General features: G+C 49.3%; 2 protein-coding genes across 2 annotated transcripts; one reads left to right on the top strand and one right to left on the bottom strand.

The window, feature by feature from the left end:
- Positions 1 to 2,327: 2,327 nt before the first annotated feature.
- On the top strand, positions 2,328 to 7,446 carry LOC122368127 (ras-related protein Rab-24-like). The gene is made up of 5 exons (XM_043341794.1): positions 2,328 to 2,586; positions 2,830 to 2,918; positions 3,802 to 3,928; positions 4,286 to 4,442; positions 5,762 to 7,446. The coding sequence occupies exons 1-5, from the start codon at positions 2,473 to 2,475 to the stop codon at positions 5,893 to 5,895; spliced, it is 621 nt and encodes a 206-aa protein (XP_043197729.1). The 5' UTR covers positions 2,328 to 2,472; the 3' UTR covers positions 5,896 to 7,446.
- LOC122368126 (dymeclin-like) lies at positions 7,408 to 18,783 on the bottom strand. Its single transcript, XM_043341793.1, has 13 exons — positions 18,529 to 18,783; positions 16,133 to 16,279; positions 15,700 to 15,906; positions 15,053 to 15,157; positions 12,293 to 12,438; positions 11,893 to 12,090; positions 11,474 to 11,655; positions 10,917 to 11,048; positions 10,510 to 10,623; positions 10,067 to 10,246; positions 9,568 to 9,744; positions 9,180 to 9,293; positions 7,408 to 8,946 (listed from the first exon to the last, which is right to left on the bottom strand). The coding sequence occupies exons 1-13, from the start codon at positions 18,666 to 18,668 to the stop codon at positions 8,788 to 8,790; spliced, it is 2,001 nt and encodes a 666-aa protein (XP_043197728.1). The 5' UTR covers positions 18,669 to 18,783; the 3' UTR covers positions 7,408 to 8,787.
- Between the last annotated feature and the right edge of the window lie 555 nt (positions 18,784 to 19,338).

Genomic DNA, 19,338 nt, shown 5'->3' on the forward strand with positions numbered 1-19,338 from the left:
GCTTGGCTGGACGGACGGTCTGTGACAACCTATTGATCTGTGGCTGATCTATTAGAGTGTCCGTCCGAGAGCCGTACGACGGCTGACAGAGCCTGGGGGTCGCGAACTGGTGTGGTAACCGTTACGCCCACCTGGGACGCCCGAGTCGGTACGGCACTTGCGGTGTCGTAACCGGATCGGCGGGAACCAGCAGAACGCTGTTGGACCGGCGGTGAAAGTCGGAACCGAGCACTCGCCCACCAGTGGGCGTCTGGTCGAGCAGGTCTACCCGCTAAGGCAGCCTGAGCACGAACCAGTGGCAGGGTCCGATCAATGACCGTGGTCCGACCAGGGTGTCAGCGCAATGGCCAGTCAGAGGCGTCTTTAAGGGCGCAGAAGCCCACCTCGGTCGACTGTGGCCGGTGCAACCTAGTCAGGTCGTTTGTGTGAATCTCCGTGTTCTTCCCTCGCCTCAGAGTAGCCGCTCTTCTCCAAATGCCCGAGCCGTTTTCTATGTGTATTGGTCTTGTAGCGAACAGCAGTCGAGAAACGAATTGACAATGTCGCCGAAAACCGCGGTCATATGCTGGCCGTCCCTAGTACTACCAATATGCCCGCAGGCGCGGCGAGAGACAAGCTCAACGTATGAGTCACCGTCCGGCTGCCGGGAGAGCCCCTACCGCGACCTTTGTCCACAGTCATGACGTCACGACAATGGGCTCCTAAACGTACGGGCAGCGGCCGCCTCAGGGGTGCCGCCGTGACCTTTGCACGACACGTTCTATAGCGTATGGCACAGCGGTTACTAGGAAGGTTGAGGCCAGCGGCAGGCCGGTTTACAAATAACAAACAAACTTGACGCGCAATTGGCAACAGGTAACAGATTGATTAATAAAGCGGTGACAATATAAATGAAAATGACAACATGAAATGACAAATCGCATAGATGACAAATCGCGTAGATGATCCCTACAATGGATCTACATTGACCCATGGGCCATGATGTGTCATGTATGCCCCTATGACAGGCCTACTCAGACCCCTGATGGACATTCCCGGCCTCTGATGACCCTATACTGAATGCTGATGGGGCTCTAAGTTTCTCCAATAACCCTTCGTCAACCCATTATTACCATACGCTGGCACTAGGGGCCCCACATCAGCCGCACGGCAGTCCGTGCCATGACAGCATGTCTTTTCGGCCGATATTACATCGGTAATATTTATTAAAATCATGATTTTATGGTGTCATTATATAGCTAACAGTCATAAGAAATATATTTCAACTCGAAAACAGCTCCAAACAGCATATAATTTTAAAGAAACTCCTCCGAAATCCAAAAGCCTATTCGGGTCCATAGAGAATAACTGCGGTCCCCCGCAATTTCGTCACGAGCGTCGGACCAATCAGCGTCGAGTACTGCCGAGCGCTGATTGGTGAATTTTCCGCTAGCGTGTAAGTACTGCTCGCGGAACAAGAGTTCGTCGACAATCCTCCACAAACGTCTGTCACCATTTTTTGTAATGCTAAACAGCCGGAGCGTACCCCCCTGCACGGGTCACACACCGACCGCACGTGGCAGCACAAGGCCGCACTAGACAACAAATCTAAATTGTGACTTTAAAGTCTTTCAATGACGTAGTAACTAAACTTAATGTGCTTGTTCTTTTTATCAGAAAAAGACGACTTGGTATTTTTTTAATCAACTATTTAAAGGCACGGTGACTATATTTAAAGGTTGAATTAGAGTATTTAAATCAAAAACTATCACAAAATTTCTGTTAATATTAGTTATGCGTCATCAAAACGATAAATTTTATCTGCGTCACTTTTGTAAACAAAGCGTCATAAAAGCATTGTTCACATTGCTAACATTTTGGGGGAAATAATGAGGAATATTCGCCAAGATAGCTAGGCATAATGAAAAAATACTTATCACACATTGATATTATTTTTGTTATTTCACCAGTTAATCCTTTTTCGTCTTTTATATGTACCAAGAATCCTATAGATTTGGTATAGATATTTATTAGGTATATCATCAGGTATATCCTATAGGAATTAGCCATCATGGGCGTCGGGCGATCCACTCGGCGTGGCGATTTCCTTTTCAATTTTTTTTTATATCCTTCTCAAGCTATAAAAAGATCGTATCTGCACGAAAATAAAAATACATGCTTAAAGGAAGATATGCAAACAACTTTGTTATTCATGATTCATCCAATGTCCATCAACGGTTATGGTCTTTTGGCGAGGAAAGATCTAATTGGCTCCGTCAATATTGGCTTAAAATAGTGATATATGCCTCAACTGAGCGTATCTTGGCCTAAAGTTTAGCAAATGATGGAGCCGACATGAACAGCGCTTAGTTTTGTGTTTTTGGATGCAAGAAGGAAGATATGGGGCGGAGGTGTTTGAGGTCAAATTCAAAGTTATTGTTGAACTTGCTTGAAGAAAACAGTTTTTTTAAGGCTCGTTAGCTTATTTAAAAAATGGCTGCTGCCTGCCCCACCATCAAAGTTGTGATGGTCGGTAAAGCATTTGCGGGCAAGACATGCTTGTGTACAAGGTATCTCCATAAAAGTTTTCCAACATCAAATTCAAATGTAAGTGCGTGAAATAGACCCTTAATCCCATATACCTGATTTTCTCAGCTCATATAAAATGCTGATAAAATGAAAGTTTATCCAATAAATCTTAATATAATGCTAGATGTATGAATTATCCCTTGAATAGGAAAGAGCGTTGTGCAGAGGATCTGGCTCCGTGAATCATTTCTCGCATTGCTTCAGTTTTGCAGCTAAGTTGAAGTGAAGGTAATCTTGTTTACTGGCTTTCATTCATTTCAGACTGTTGGTGCTGCTTATGGCGCAGAATATAGGTTCTACAAAAATGACAAGATAAAATTTGAAATATGGGACACTGCTGGCTCAGAAAGGTAAGTGTGATCCACTAAGTTTGATCAGTTTCAGTACAAAATCAGTACTTATGTGTTTTTAGTACTGATTTGGCACTCTTTTTTTTTGTTTGGTAAAAAATATATACCTTTTTTTCCAATCATCCTGATTTCCTTTCATCTACTCATCATCATTCTTCACATCCTTTTTGTCATATCATTTTTGTGCATTCACATTAAGTCACTTATTATTTATGTCCACCAAAGGGGTACCAGATGCCTCATAAGTCATAACTTGAACAGACCTCTGATCTGACTATTTACAGGATGCTATCAACCCTTCATCACCAATCCAATAATGAAGTTGTACAGTTGCATGTCCTGCCAACCATTTATTTGGCATGCTGACAATTGGGCGGGGTACTACCAAACAGGGTCCGTTTCATACTTGAGTCAACGTTTACAGTTCACCGAACTGGTCAACACTGACATCAGGTCAGTGTCCCAAAATTTGTAGTTGTGGGTGGGAAGGGAAATGACATCCAAATGAAAATCATTTTCCACTCTCACCTCCAGTTTTCAAGTCCAATTTTCCACTCCCAATTCCACCGAGAAGGAGCAATTACGTGAATGGTTGTTTTGCATTTGTCACAATTGTAGATAGATTAATGTTTTTGATCATTTTCCCACTCTTTTTGGGCCTTACCTGACTGACAATTTTTCACTCTCATCCTTTTTTTGGTCAGCAATTTTCCCCTCTGACAGACACCCAAGCAAAAATATGATTTTGGGACACTGCATCAGGTTATGTTTTTCTCGTGTTTTGGAGGTGACCGAATCACTTGAATATAGTCTCAGTGAGCCGATATATCCCTACACTTACCTTTTTCTTCGTCCGCTCACCGATTTCTGCTCCGCCCGCCAGGTATGAGAGCTGGCTGCCGCTGTATATGCGCGAGTCCACGGCGGCTGTGGTCTGCTACGATCTCACCAACGCCGAACACTGGGAGAAGGCCAAAAAATACGTCGACGAGATCAAACTGCGCGTCGAGGTGGGTTGCGTTCCACTCATCCAATAATTCTGATGTCATTCTTGATTCTCATCGTTCGTGAATTGCTTCAGACGCACATTATCGTTGCGTATGTGTCCCGTTTGTTTTATTGTGTTATTTGTTTTCAATGTGTCAATTGTATGAATGTTTAATATCGTCTTCAAACTGGTTTCTTACGTAAGGCTATTCAGCCCTTCACGTCTTACTTTTTCAAATCTTTTTTATTACGCAGTGCATCAAAAAGGCAAAGCCAAAGTGCAAGTCGTCTCGTCAGCATGTTTCTGACATATGTACTGGGTGTCGCGACTGACTCATGACTGGACCGTGGCTGAATGAGTTGCCGCATTCTGTCGCCAGGGCTGCCGGATATACCTGGTAGGCACCAAGCTGGACGTGATCCAGAAACAGGGCCGCACGGCGCGCCAGGTGGACTTTCACGACGCCGTCGACTACGCCGACTCTGTGCGGGCCGTCTGCGTGCTGGAGACGTCCTCACTCACAGGATACAACGTCGGTCAGTATCTGCACGCACCTCACAGAATAATACACTTTGTGCTGGGGACGTCCTCACTCACAGGATACAACGTCGGTCAGTACCACACATCATGCGCTGTGTGCTGGAGACGTCCTCGCTCACAGGATATAACGTCGGTCAGTACCACACTTCACTAAACGAGACACTGTGTGCTGCAGACGTCCTCTATTGCAGGATATAACGTCGGTCAGTGCCACACATCACAGAATGATACACTGTGTACTTATGAAGACGTCCTCGCTCACGGAATATAACGGCGATTAGTGCCATTGATCTTGCAGAGAATCAGTCTTGAGTGCGAGAGACGTTGAACTCACGCTGGAATTTTTCATTACGAATACTATAGGTAAACCCTACCAGAATTCAAACTTTTGAGGTTTCTTTTATATTTTCTGGTAAGTTGCTTACGCATGCAGCTTATAGCATGTTTTTATTTGGCAAATTGTCCTCGTTTAGTTCATAAAGAATATCGCATCTCGCAGCCCACCTACATCGCCTCTGCTCTATATAACCTCGATTCGCCTCGCATACCTCGGTCTCGCCAAATATAGCATGCCATTCGACCCACGTGCCTCTTTTAGCTCAGTTAAATTACGCCCCTTAGTTCCGTTTGTTTTCTTTGACCTTCAGGTGTCGGCTGCGTAAGGACAGCTGTCGCCAATCTGTATTATTCACACGCCGAATCAAAGTAACAGCGAGACTCCGAGCACATTTTCAGTTTGTTTGAACGGTGGTCTAGGCTGCTGCACGTTACTCAAAGTGCCCGGGCGATCATGTGTCGTCACGGCACGGCGCTGACCTGGTTTACCGTAGTTATTTGTGGCAGTAACCCAGACACATGACGATCTATCGTAAACATTGTGTCCGGCGACCTCCGTGGTTACGTGTAGCGTATGGCTTTTATCAAGGGCTGTCTTTGAGGGAATTTCGATAGCCACTGTTGTGTCAATGGTGGCGCGATAACCGTTATGTAAGGACTTTCGGCTAGCGTAGCAATGACAAAGCTGTGCTTCGCGTGTCATCGTTTTACAGGAACAAAACGATGCTTTCTCGCATTTTTCTTCTAACAAATAAGGGCATGAAATCTGAAGCAGCGATATAATTGTGTCATTGGTTGCGTAATCAGTAAATACGGATACACAGCACAGTAGCGACAGGTTCCAAGTACAGCTTACTGCTTCAACTCCAGATAGCGGAGTCATGCATCGCTATCATCTTTCCTTACAATTCATTCTCCTGCCCACCCGAGCTTATGCTGGGCTACTTATCTAACCCACCTCACGTCCGTTTGCCCGCAGTGGAGGTGTTTGACCGCATCTTTAACGACTGCGCGGCCGACGTGGTGCGCCAGTTTCGCGAGAGCCGCGCCGCCGGCGGAGGTCAGTCGGTGAGACTGGGCTCGGGCGCGCACCGCGGCAGATGCTGTCCCTGACCGGTGGGTACTGAAGGCTGAGCGGCCACGCCATCGCCAGACGTCAGTGCCCCGCGTGTGGTGAGCTTCCCGCGACGAGAGGCGGCCGGCTGTCGCCCAGCGAGTCGCTGTACCAGTCCCACGAGGGTTGATGGGGGAGATGGGAGAGGTTAGGAGTCAAGAAAACCCCGCCGTGGAGGGAAGGGAGAGGAGGTGCTGCAGACGAGTCTGTAACCCTCGACTGGAGAAGAACTCTCGCATCGGAAGGTGGACGCCTTACGGTCGCTCGCCAACTATGACGCAGGTGTGCCGTGTTTGCGCGTATTTATGTGATATTTGTCGTCTTTCGGTGCGACAGTTGTTTAGCAGCGCCGTTTGCCCACCGGGATCTGCGGGTCTCCGGGACGATTCCGCAGTCCTGCCTCCCCAGACTAGTCCGAAATATGGGCGGGCGTCGTGGAATCGTCCGAAAACTTCATGGAATATGGCGTTTTGAGTAGTTTGCATCCCAGAGTTGGACCGGGCGCAGTAGAGATTCCTTACTAGATCGTGTAACGTATTCATATTGGGTTATTTACTGAGGCTGGTTACAAACATTTATTTGCCGTTTGAGCTGGTACATATTTTGATTAGTTGCAACGAATGAACTGCCCTATCCCCGGAGCAGCATCGACGCACATTTCGAGATCTTGGAATCTCCGCGTTCGCCTGTCTCCTTTGAGACTAGCTTGCGGAAGGGGTGGTGTCTGTAGCTTTTTGATCAACGTTCCCATGGAGTGTCTTAAGACGCGCCCGTTCCGTTGTGAAGTGGTTTGCATTATATTTTGTTCGGTGGTGTGCCACCGGGTTCCCTGCGTGCCATGACTGTGCGGTTGCTGGCCGTGTGGGGATCGTCTTCCATGTGTATACCTCAGCTACTCCAGTGGCGGTCGGCTCTGCAATAGTCATGTATCGGTGCTGAGCCGCGCGGCCGGTCAGCTGACCTGTGAGGAGGGGCGCTCGCTCGCCCGCGCCGCGTTGTGAGACGCCCTGAGACAATACTCGCCTGTGTTTGTGCGTGTGCGTGTGCTCGGGGTGCGCCGCGGGCTGTGATCGCTGCCTTCCCGGCATAATGGCGGTGGAAAAGTGACAGCTGACCCTTGCGTAATTCTGTCTGGGCGATGCTGCGTATGCGGCGGCTGGAGGAGAGATCGATAATCGCCTAGAATCATAGTTCACGACAGCCGGTTGTACGGTGACGCGTCCGCTGGTTATTGCGTTACGGCCTGTAGGCTCGCTGTCCAGTCGGTAATCATGCTGCATAAGACTGTTGTACAGATTCCTAGTCGATCGGCCCATGGCTCAGCGCCCGAGTTTACCGGTAGAACAGAGACCGTGTGGTAAGAACAGCGAGTAGTGGGGCAGAGTAGCAGAGTCCCTCCCGTCTGGGCTAGACGGCCGCTCGACAGCACACCACGCATCAGGGTATTTATTCCGCGTGCCGTAACCGTTGCCTTATAGTGCCTTGTAAACGTCCGAAGCATGCCCAGTGTAATGTGTATCGGGGAAAATATATTTTCATTTCTTAACGGTTTCGCGACTTGTTAACCGTCTTGGCAGTGAGACTTGTGTTTTCGAAAAATGCGGAAGCAAAAAATCATTCATCCGAAAGAGCTATCGCCGAAACTGCCTCAGTTTCGGGACGGAATACAAAATATCCCGTTCAAATCATTCAAATATATATTCTTATAAATCGAGTGCGATAAACCGGGGTTCAGACTCACCCTTCTGGTCTTAAGATCATTTGGCTTCTACGTTTGTATTCACACTTTGCAAGCAGTTCCATTGCATATGCGTAGCAGTCTGTCCAGACGGTTGGGAACCCAAGCAATCCGTAATAACCGTTCAATAATCACAGCACGTTAATTACTAAACACCATGTAAGAAGATAACGCATTGCAACACCCCTTGCATATTCTACAATTCCATGAACTGCGATAAAAGTATGCGTTTGCATATACTTAGGTAACCACTAGCCAGTCTAGATAACAAAAAGCCAGTCAATCTGGATAACAGAAGCGAGTATCGACTCGACACAATACGCTAATAAATAGAATGTGTAACAAACAACGCAACAAAACTTATCGAAAACAAACACGACTCATGGTTAAAATTAGCAACAGTAAGCGGACTGGCCACCAACTTATCTACCGGCACAAAAGGAGCTCCGATTTACCGAATAACACCAGCTGCAGAGCGTGTCAAGGCGTACCGGGTCACGACACCCGAATACCCAGAAAGTGACTTACACCTAACTGCAGTCGCACAACGATCCTGTCGTAGTCTTCTTGTCCCATTGACTCAGTCAGTGGTGACCCATCAGGGTGCTAAAATTATAAATACTGACGTAAGGCAGTAAAGTACCGACAGTAGCCCGCACCGGAAGAAAACGTATCTAGATATGACACTAAAGATACTTTGTATAGCAATGCATTAGCTGGTATGGTACCTACGCAGCGTATCGCGGCTCACCATAGCGCAAATAGCAGTGTAAACAATGTCGCTCGCTCATGTCGCAATGTGAAGTACAAACGTCAACGTGAGGCTCCCGCTCCTCTAAATCCTCACCGCACTTCAGCTGTGTGGTAACCCACCTATAATGCGCAGCATTTCAATTCAACAAGCCATCGCAATAAATACGCCGATGACTGGCGTTCCTTTCGACACGCCTCCCGGGTCCGTGGGTCCGTGGAGGCGTGTCCTGTGGACGGTACCGGTGACTCAGCACTACTCAGCCCATTATGGGGGCGGTGGGACACACGGCCGCGGCAGCCCCGCACTGTCCAGCGTCAATGGCCACAGCTCAGGATACGGCGCCCGGCCGCGGCAGCTGTCCCGCACTGTCTCCACCCCATGATCGTTACGTACCACAGCTCAGGATACTGCGCCCGGCTGCAGCGGGTCGAACTGACACACGGTGTCCGCCCGCCAGTGCAGCTCGGAGCCGGAAAACACCACCGACCAAACGTGAGGGATGAAGAACGCCTCCGGGTCCGACTCCTCCACGTACTTGAACTTGAGCTCCGGAAATTTCTGCGGGGGAGGGTAGCTTGAGTTATCCTTGATATCCTTGCGTCAATTTTTATTGAAAAGTAGACTAAGCAACAGTCTCAATTTAGCGACAAGCTGATAACAGATAATAAGTAACATCAAAAGCTGAGGCACCACAACTGCTTACATGCCCTACATATCGCGTAGCAGTCAAAAGGTGCTATAGAACCGAAACAAGAGTACTGCGTAGGTAGATCCATTCTGCGTGGACTCACCCGCAGCCGCTCCATGGGGAACATCCTGACGCCCTCCTGGATGACGGCCAGCACCTCCTTCACGCCCGGCTCCTTGGGCAGGCTGGCCACCTTCTCGTGAAAGTGGGCCAGCACCTGTGAACAAGCAGCAGTGCGCAGTCAGAATTAACCACCACCGCGGCTCGGGGACTCATGTCAGCAGGGTCGACACAAAACGACACAAAACGAAGTCACAGGCCATCGCCAAGCCTGGTTAGACTCCATCCCAAGTCGTCAACATTATCGGTGCCCGTTCACCTCCCCCTTTCAGCCTCCCTTCCCCCTTTAGAAACGTCGGATCCCATCCCATAGTGCGAGTCTAATCTTCATTCTGTGGGTGAAGCTGCCCGCCCCTCGTCCGACGACTGACCGTCTCGATGTTGCGCGATATGTCCTGGAAGCCGGTATGGCTGAGACAGGCCTGAATCGCTTCCCGTTTGTACAGCAGGGCGTACACCAGGTTCGGGTTGTGCGCCAGCTGCGCCGTAAGACACGAGTTGATTATCTCCAGCAGCATCTTCACCACATCCTCCAACACCGTCACGTCCTGCAGCGGTAAAACACGCCACCAGTTAGACAGATTATGTTCGGCAGCACTAATACTTCGCTTTAGCTATCTAAGCGAGGTAGGAAGGCGATTTCCCCATTCGCCAAGCATCACAGCTCCGAAACATTTTGACAGGGAACACTTCAAAAGCAATCAAGGCATTTCTGTTGAAACGAATCACAGTGAAGTAAAGAGACTGCCTATCGAGATAACAATCGAGTCGACAGCAGCAAACAAAAGAGGCATTTGTGCCCATCAAGATCACAAACTACCTAAATTACCTCCCGTACCTCCCGCATTTCGTCTCCGCGACCTGACTGACCTGCAGAGAGACGCCGTCGGGCGGCGGCTGCGTCTGCAGCAGCTGCAGCTGCCGGCTGTGGCGGCGCGACAGCTGCTCCAACAGCGACACCAGCCGCTGGCAGACGAACGGGTGCAGCTGCCGAAACTCTGCCGACATGTTGGCCAGCGCCGCCAGACAGTTGGTGTGCAGGTACTTGTCCTGAAAAAACGGACAATTTAGTGTGCGATCGGTGCAATGAACGAAAGTGACGCCTACATAGCAAACACTTCAGACGTTTCCTTATCACACACTAAATATCCGGTGCGACTATCCGACTCAAATATCCGACTTTTTCCACAAACACTCGGTAGGTACTAGATCACGATCCACTATCCGTATTCCCCAGTATGCTGCTCATATCTTGTCTCGTACGTACTCGCCCGTGTGCGTTGTTGACGTCTATAAATGTCATCGGTACTCACCCGTGTGTTGTTCATGTTGAACTGAATGGCTCGGACCAGCACCAGGACGATCAGCCCGCCCACGGAGATGTCCGTCACGGACCGCTCCGTGAACCACGGAGCAGACTTGACCAGCTGAGGACAGGAGGTACATACTTGTGCGGAGTACAGCACCAACGTGAGAATACGTTCTGCTGACGTCGACAGAAATACACTGCTCGGAATCATGGGACCCGATTCAAGAAAGACGTCAAAAGGAAATGATAATAAGAACACTGGTGCCGCAAAATACACAAACCGGTAAGTTCGGGTGCCTCACGACACATGGTAACAAAGGTAGGTAACAAATATAACCTGCATCCCCAACTAGCCACCGGGCCAGATCAACGAATCCCCAGCATCGCCTCGGGCCGGGTCATCCAACCCACCGTGTCGTGCACGCTCCGGTTGAAGAGCGGGTCCTCGGTGAGGATGAGCAGCACGATCAGCGACATGTACAGCTGGTGGCTGCTGCTGCTGTTGTCGGCCACACGGTACAGCGTCAGTAGTGTCGGCATTACCTGTGGAAGGGAAGCGGCATGATGGAGTGCTTAAGCAAACAGCAGGCAGTGCACAGTTAACCATACATAGGCATATGCAAGGACATTGTGACTGCCCTGGCCCCAGCTTGAGTCGGTGACGAAACAACTCAGTGTATGAAGAATGCAAGTGATTCTTTTTGTACCCACAACAGTAAAACACGGTTGTATGCGTGCGTTGTCCGATATTTCCGATTCAATACTTTAGCCATAAGCTCTACCTACGTCCATTTTTTAAGCCACTATATTTACTAAAATTCCTTAAAAATTCCTTTAAAAAGTGCCAGTAGCTCGAAGCTGAGCCCAAATGCGTTTACAAAACGGTTGTATTGCTAGATTCCTCTATCGGTACTACAGCCCACAATATCCGTCCCACCACAGCGCCACCACCAGACAGCACCACTGACCGGCGTATCAACGTCTGTCCTCGACAGCACGTAGGTGCGGAAGGCGGCGCTCTTGTGCAGCAGCAGATAGAGCAGCAGAGAGGCCGGCTCGCTCGGCGGCAGGTCACAGAGCGCGTTCAGCAGCCGGCCAAAGTCGACCCGGAACGAGTGGGGCCGCACCATCAGCTGCGGCTCCGCAGGGTCTACGCAGGAGCCCGAGGGGGGGGGGGGGCGGTCAGCACGCAGATTCAAGATTCAGGTACGGTAAATAGAGCCGACTGCGCTCAAGGCGCCATCTTCCATCAATCCAAGATCTTAAAGAGCAGTCTCGTCGCAACTCGTCCAGCTTATTTCGTAAATACGTACACTTAAATAATAGCGTCATGGGGATATCGTGTATGTGGCTGTGAGGAGGGAGTACCCCGGCCACCGCCACTGACCGTGAAAGTTGGCCATCTCGAACATGGCTCTGCGGTGCGGGTTGTCGAGCGGGCTGCGCCGGTCCGTGCAGTGGTTTCCCAGCACCAGCAGCAGCAGCAGACTCTGAGCGGCTACCGGCGGCCAGTGGTCGGCGGTCTCCTCGGCGCCGCCGGCCGTGAGGCTGCTGTAGCCGAGCGTCAGCGCGCTCCACAGACCGCCTGTCGGGGCACACACGGCTCTCAAAGCCCTGCTAGTTTCCGTCGGCTCGCAGTCGAACACCGGAGGTTCTCAACATGGCATAACATTAATGAAGAAAAAAAAACCTCTAAGGAGCTATGTAAGGATAACTAGCGACGACTTGCAAAGAACCATTGACAGTTATAACGAAAAGTCGACACAAAATTTTCGAACACCACTCACCAGCGAGTCCCAGTGTGAAGCTGCCGCCGCCGTCCGCGCCGTCTGCGACCGACCAGTCCGGGGCCCGGTCTCTAGCCGACACACGCCGCAGCAGGGTCTTGACGAAGGGGCCCGCGTCGGCGGCCGGCTGGGCCGACAGCAGGAGCCTGACGATTGGCGGGCACAGACAAGAGTTGGGTACACATTAGGGTGTCCCAAATTTCACGAAGTTTTCCAATTCACTTAGGATACACCGGGATCCCGTTCCTTGGTTCATTTGAACCTCACACACCAATTTATAGAGTAAACTACCGGTAAACAAGGTTGCCGCTAGTGCTCTGAAGTTTTATTTGCATTTTGGTGTTATATGATAGTGCAGCGTTGTAGTCTCCGAGTGCAAAATGGGAAATATGTGTAAGCAGCGTAGCAATATTACCTTCTTCGATGCTCAGTGATGCTCAGATCCCACGCACATTGCACAATGATGAAAATCCGGTTTTATGTACGCATACATACGTGTGAAACTGTGTGTGTGCGTGCCCGTATGCCTCTGTGTGTGTGTATATGTGTGTTTGTGTGTGTGCGCGCGCGACTGTGTGCGTGCCTACCGGATAGAAGGCAATGCCAGTTTTAATCTTGGTGTGGGTGATTTCATGTGCCGCTGGTTTCGTTTGGGAGTAAGCGATCAAATAAAGGTCTCAGGTTAGTGCTTCAAATATCTCGCTTCAGATCGAACCGTCTGCGGCAATGGCACACCACATAAACGCAGATTGAACAGAATCAAATTTACATTGCAGCTATAGGTATTAACTTTACGGTACCCTGTCCTGAGACCGTCCACGCGTAACATCACCGTACCCTGCTCCGAGATCCGTCTAAACAAACATTATGCCTTGCTCTGAAAACCGTCTGAAACATCGTACCCTATTCTGAGATGCGTCTAAAACATCGTACCCCGTTCTGAGATCCGTCTTAAACATCATACACTGCTCTGAGATCCGTCAACAGCATCGTGCCTGGCTATGAGATCCGTCTAAAATATCGTACCCTGCTCTGAGATTCGTCTAAAACATCGTATCCTATTCTGAGATCCGTCCTAAACATCGTATACTGCTCTGAGGTCCGTCTAAAACATCTTACACTGTTCTAAGGCCCATCTACACTTTACAGTCTACACATAACGTCATCGCACCTTGCTATAATATCTGTCTACCACTACAGACCCACGTGGTCCTTCTTCGTGTGACCGTAAAGCGACCTGTGCCATGCCACCACGTGGGCCAGCGCCTGCAGCTGGTCCTCATCTTTCGTTCTGTCCATCATCTCCTGTGCCAGCTTCACTCCGCGATCCGCTCCATCATTCACAACTGCCAGGCTGTTGACGCATTTGTGAACTGCGTTGTAACCTGAGATACTTTTGCATTTTTTGACAGGTTTTTGCAACCATTCGAGGGCGCACTAATCCAGAATCTGGATGAGTGCGCCCTCGAATGGTTGCACCGGGCACCCGGCTATGAGAATCATAGGCAATCATCCATAATATGGATGAGTGCGCCCTCGAATGGTTGCAAGAGCCTGTCAAAAATGGAAAAGTATCTCAGGTTACAACGCAGTTCACAAATACGTCAACAGCCAGGCAGCTGTGAATGATGGAGCGGATCGCGGAGTGAAGCTGGCACAGGAGATGATGGACAGAACGAAAGATGAGGACCAGCTGCAGGCGCTGGCCCAGGTGGTGGCATGGCACAGGTCGCTTTACGGTCACACGAAGTAGGACGTTACATGGGTCTGTAGTGGTAGACAGATATTAAACAGGGTGCGATGACGTTACGTGTAGACTGTTGAGTGTAACTGGACCTCAGAGCAGTGTACGATGTTTGACGGATCTCAGAATGGGGTACGATGTTTTAGAAGCAGCTCAGAATAGGGTACGATGTTTCAGACGGTTTTCAGAGCAAGGCATGATGTTTGTTTAGACGGATATCGGAGCAGGGTACGGTGCTGTTACGCGTGGACGGTCTCAGGACAGGGTACGGTGAACTTAATACCCATAGCTGCAATGTAAATTTGATTCTGTTCAATCTGCGTTTATTTGGTGTGCCATTGCCGCAGACGGTTCGATCTGAAGCGAGACATTTGAAGCACTTACCTGAGACCTTTATTTGATCGCTTACTCCCAAACGAAATCAGCGGCACATGAAATCACCCACACCAAGATTAAAACTGGCATTGCCTTCTATCCGGTAGGCACGCACGCAGTCGCGCGCGCACACACACAAACACACATATACACACACGCACAGAGGCATACGGGCACGCACACACACAGTTTCACACGTATGTATGCGTACATAAACCCGGATTTTCATCATTGTGCAATGTGCGTGGGATCTGAGCATCACTGAGCATCGAAGAAGGTAATATTGCTACGTTGCTTACATATATTTCCCATTTTGCATTCGGAGACTACAACGCTGCACTATCATATAACACCAAAATGCAAATAAAACTTCAGAGCACTAGCGGCAACCTTGTTTACCGGTAGTTTACTCTATAAATTGGTGTGTGAGGTTCAAATGAACCAAGGAACGGGATCCCGGTGTATCCTAAGTGAATTGGAAAATTTCGTGAAATTTGGGACACCCTAGTACACATTGTACAGGCTGCTAATCCTCAATATACTGTCTGTTATGCAGTCTGATGCGAGCCGTGGCCACAGCATAGTCCGACAAGCGCCATGACAGTAGCAGAAACTATGTCTGATAGTACCAGGTGGCTTACCTGTAGACGGGCAGCTCATGAGCTGGTTTGGTAGTGTACATTTGACAGCCAAGTAGAATCAGCAGGGTGTTCAGAGCCTCCAGGTGAATGAAATACGTATCCTCCCTGCAGTCAATCAGCATATTTTTAACGTCAGCAGACCAAAACAAAAACGTCAACCATCAGAAAGCCCAAGCAGGATGACCAAGCTATTGATCCGTAAAATAAATTTTCCACGCGTTCATCTAAAAACCCACGGCGCCGCCGGCGGCAGGTCTCTCTCGTCTGTGTGCCAATAAAAGGACTGGAATACACGCACAGTTCGATAGTCAATGGCACCCTACCCACGTCCATCTCCATCTATATTGACTAAAGCCAGTGTGGTGGTCAATGAACAATTCCTGCCACCCATTATGGACTGACTGTAGCGGCAGTGAGATGGTCAATGGACAATGACCAATCGACACGTCTCCCAGTATTCAGTTTTATTCACGATCGATGGCAACACAAGTCAAATTCCTATTCCGATTGTGTTGCCATCGATCGTGAATAAAACTGAATCATGTCTGATTATTTACAAACGTCTCCCAGTATGTAGATGCTGACTGTAGTGGCAGTGTGATGGTCAATGGAGATGCTACCCAATACCCATGTGCATCTATACTGACTGTAGCGGCAGTGTGATGGTCATGTCGGTCAGTGTGCCAATGAGCAGTAGCAGCGGGTCGGAGCCGGCCGGCGGCGGTACCCCGTCGGGCAGCGGCAGCGCGCGACACTGGCGCACCAGCTGCTCCTCGTCCGAACAGGAGACCAGCCGCTGGCACAGCTGGCGGACCAGCTGCGCAGCTGCCAGCGTCTCCCGGCGCAGGTCGTCGCTGCGGGACCGGGGGCATGGTCAGTGAGTGATTAACGAGACATATCTGAATACTGCGAGATCGCGGGTACGGGAAGTACGAACACTTCCTCAAAGCACACCATCACCAAGTACAATCGATTCGCAGCTAGGCGATAGACATTCTCGAAGAGAATTTCTGTCGATGTGAGAATATGTATGGACACATTGGACAGTAGACAATGCAGTCTGCAAGTAACAAAACTCACCATTTCAGGGCCAAAGATGACTTCAAATCGGTTACTTTCAACGAGAATATCTTTATCAGGGCAGCAAAATTTCCTGTCTTGGGATTATTCGTCAGAAATGTGTTGAAGAGGTCTTGCAAGCTGCTTTCCAGATTCTTGTCATCGTTTCTGGAACCAATACAGTATCAGTTAGACAAATGCAGATGTGAGTCAAATGTAGATAGTGCAGGGTGTCTGAACGCAATATTTATGTCCCTGTAAAGTGTATCACCAGATGAGCAAACCCATTGAATACTACTGACATCTTATCCAATGTCTAACCGAAATCTGACCTCAGAATATGGTAGTCTCTTGACCTTAACTGGCAACCTACATTGGCACCAGTTACCATTCTAGGTCAGCCGGCTTTCTACATGCAGAGTCGGCATCGGTGTGTTCAGAAAAGAACATTCTGGCTGTTGTTATCATCCTCGGTGGCCCACAGCCACTGTCATATAGCGGCTCCAACAGATCCTAAGCTGCAGAAGCTTGACCAGCGAGGCTCGGGCACCGAAGCAGCATGTACTTCGTGTGTCCGCCTCACGACACACTGCACAGTCCGAGTCCGACCGAACACATCATCAGAATATGTCCGCCATCCAACAAAGGTTCCTCCGCCCAAGATTACTTTACTACCCTCCGCCTGTCTCCTGTATATGCCAGCCACAGTGAAAACGCCAGAATCATTCTGTCACACTTGCACGTTTAATCCCAATGAACAGTTCTGGGCGCTCTCACAAATGTGTGATAGTTGCGTGGATGTCCGTCGCACATCAATCAATGTTTGTTTCATTAGCAAGCTGCGAGGGAGAGCTCTAATGGCATGTCAAAGAATGTCCTAATTCGTTACTGCATGCCTGCGCGCCTGGGCCATGCCTTGCACACCTGAGATTTGCAATGCATGCCTGAGGAAGGCTTGTTGTAGTAAAGGGAGGACCCACGCACCCATACTGCAAAGTACGCCAATAGAAGAACCACATCCAGTAGGTACCTGCCTGTTGCGATTTATCCAGGGTAATTATTGTGTGATGTGCCTACCATGGTTACCCCAATGGTGTCGATACTGCCATTTAGCTAAACGGCTTGACAATCTGTGAAGGTTCCAGTTAAGAAATAAAAACATGAATGGCAAAATGTGGGCCATCGCATGCATGCATTTTCGGCATCTCTCGTCATCATCATTAGCTGCATCGAACAACAAATCTGGTAGGCAAGTCATTCACGGCGGATTTGGTTAGGTACTTTGTACTTTGCCGCGGCAAAGTGGCGGCCCTCACGCCTCAAGGCCCGCCATCAGCCATACGCATCTCGCCGTACCACCGAGCGATAACGCTAAACCTCACATTATCGAGAGCATTCTTGATTATGAATGCCGCAAAGTGCAGAATGCAACAAACTCAGATTCTTTCGGCGCAACTTATTAGCTGCGTCGAGCATACCCGATAAATCGTTCGCATCTGACTGTTTGAAGCGGTAAAGCGGTGATCTTCTAGCCCTCACATCGGCCACGCACTTCTCGAATCCCTCACATCGGCCATGCTCTACTCATCCCTCTCAGTCTACCGCTGGCACCACGCGGCTCGCTAAGCCGAGCGGTGCTTTTCGTGTTGTACATAACAGTGCGAACTTCGGGGCGACCCACGTGATTGATGGGACAACCAGAGGGCTGTTCACGGGCCCTGTGTGCGGTCAGACCGTACACAGCCTCCAAATTCCACCCACTGCGTCCCTACGTCAGCCTTCCGTCACCGCACACAGCGACCGCTGTGGCCGGTAGGGACTGGCCACAGCAACCGTCCACCGCATGCAGCCCTGACGTCAGAACCGCCTACCCATCCCCTACCCCACACCTGCTGCACACACCGCACACACAGCACTCAGCAGTTTGCGGTGCCCGTCAACACCCCTCAGCACTGGCATAGTCCGTTCTGATGACCGCACACTCATTAAGACCCGAGAGGATACTGAATTAGGTACATGTCAAAGCTCCAACAATGTTTTTTTATTTTCCTCATTTATCTGCTCTGATCTGCCATGTCAATCACTAAGCCAATTCCACACAGCACTACCATTTGCATTTAGCATTTACATTTATTCAGCATTTACAGCACTGCGGATTTGCTAGGTACCTACACTAAATCCGCACCACACCAAGCCAAAGCTGCAACACACCTCACCAAATCCGCACCAGCCGAGCAAGCCCGCACAGACGAGATCTCTTTGTAATTACCATATTTTGCAGACTGGCCATGCACTACGGAGATCTTGTTGAAGCATGCCGTGTCTTGCAGTCTGGATTGAAATAAGCTCTGAGTAGGGAACGATCACACAATCAAATTATACACAAGAATCTTAATCCAATATTCAAAGTGACTTACCTCGTTAATTTCCTTGCAAGTTTGAATCCAAGCAACTGATTCCAAAATGGGTCATTCGGAGCGATGAGATCTTCACCAACAAATTTCCGAAGCTCCGGGCTGTCTTGGATGCTCTTGAGATCACTCGCACCAGCGCCCATTATTGCTCAATATATGGGGACATCAATATGCATTTATCCTAAAGGAAAATGCACCGCTATTTAATGTCAGATCACGACGACCTGTCCTCATCCTATGCTGTGCGCGAATAAAATCAAGGCCCTATATACCAGGTAGGGTCGTCCGGCGATTCTACCTGATCGTGACGTCAGCTCGTGACGTCATCTGGGGGCAAGTCTTAAAGTCCCGTTTAAGTCCTATGCAAATGGGCGATTTTTAAAGCTCTGTAGAGCAAACTCTGCTAAAGCTAGCACAAAACTAAGTGCATCATCGGAAAGCCGAGACATTTTTCTTCGAATTATCTAGGAAGCGTTTTTCACTAAACCCATTAGTTTTTCCGAAAATGCGTAAAAAAGCCCCCATGCCTCGGCAGCCTCCCTTCCGCCGGCCGCCGCGCCGCCGCGGTAGTGTAGTGGTTAGGATGCTTGCGCCGTAATCCAAAGATCGTGCGTTCGAATCTAGGCGCGGGTCGTACTTAAATCGAAATTGCAAGCAGAATATGTGTTTTTTCTTGATAAATCACTTATATTACAGCTAACCGTTCATAAAACTATCGATAACAATTGACTGAAACCCAAAATGTAGATTACATTCTAATAAAACAAATTCAAATATGGCGGCCGTTGCGCCAGGCTCCACCCCCGACTCCGC

The sequence above is a fragment of the Amphibalanus amphitrite genome, unplaced genomic scaffold (assembly GCF_019059575.1).
Source record: "Amphibalanus amphitrite isolate SeventyFive unplaced genomic scaffold, NRLGWU_Aamphi_draft 000925F_arrow, whole genome shotgun sequence".
NCBI classification, from domain to species: domain Eukaryota; kingdom Metazoa; phylum Arthropoda; class Thecostraca; order Balanomorpha; family Balanidae; genus Amphibalanus; species Amphibalanus amphitrite.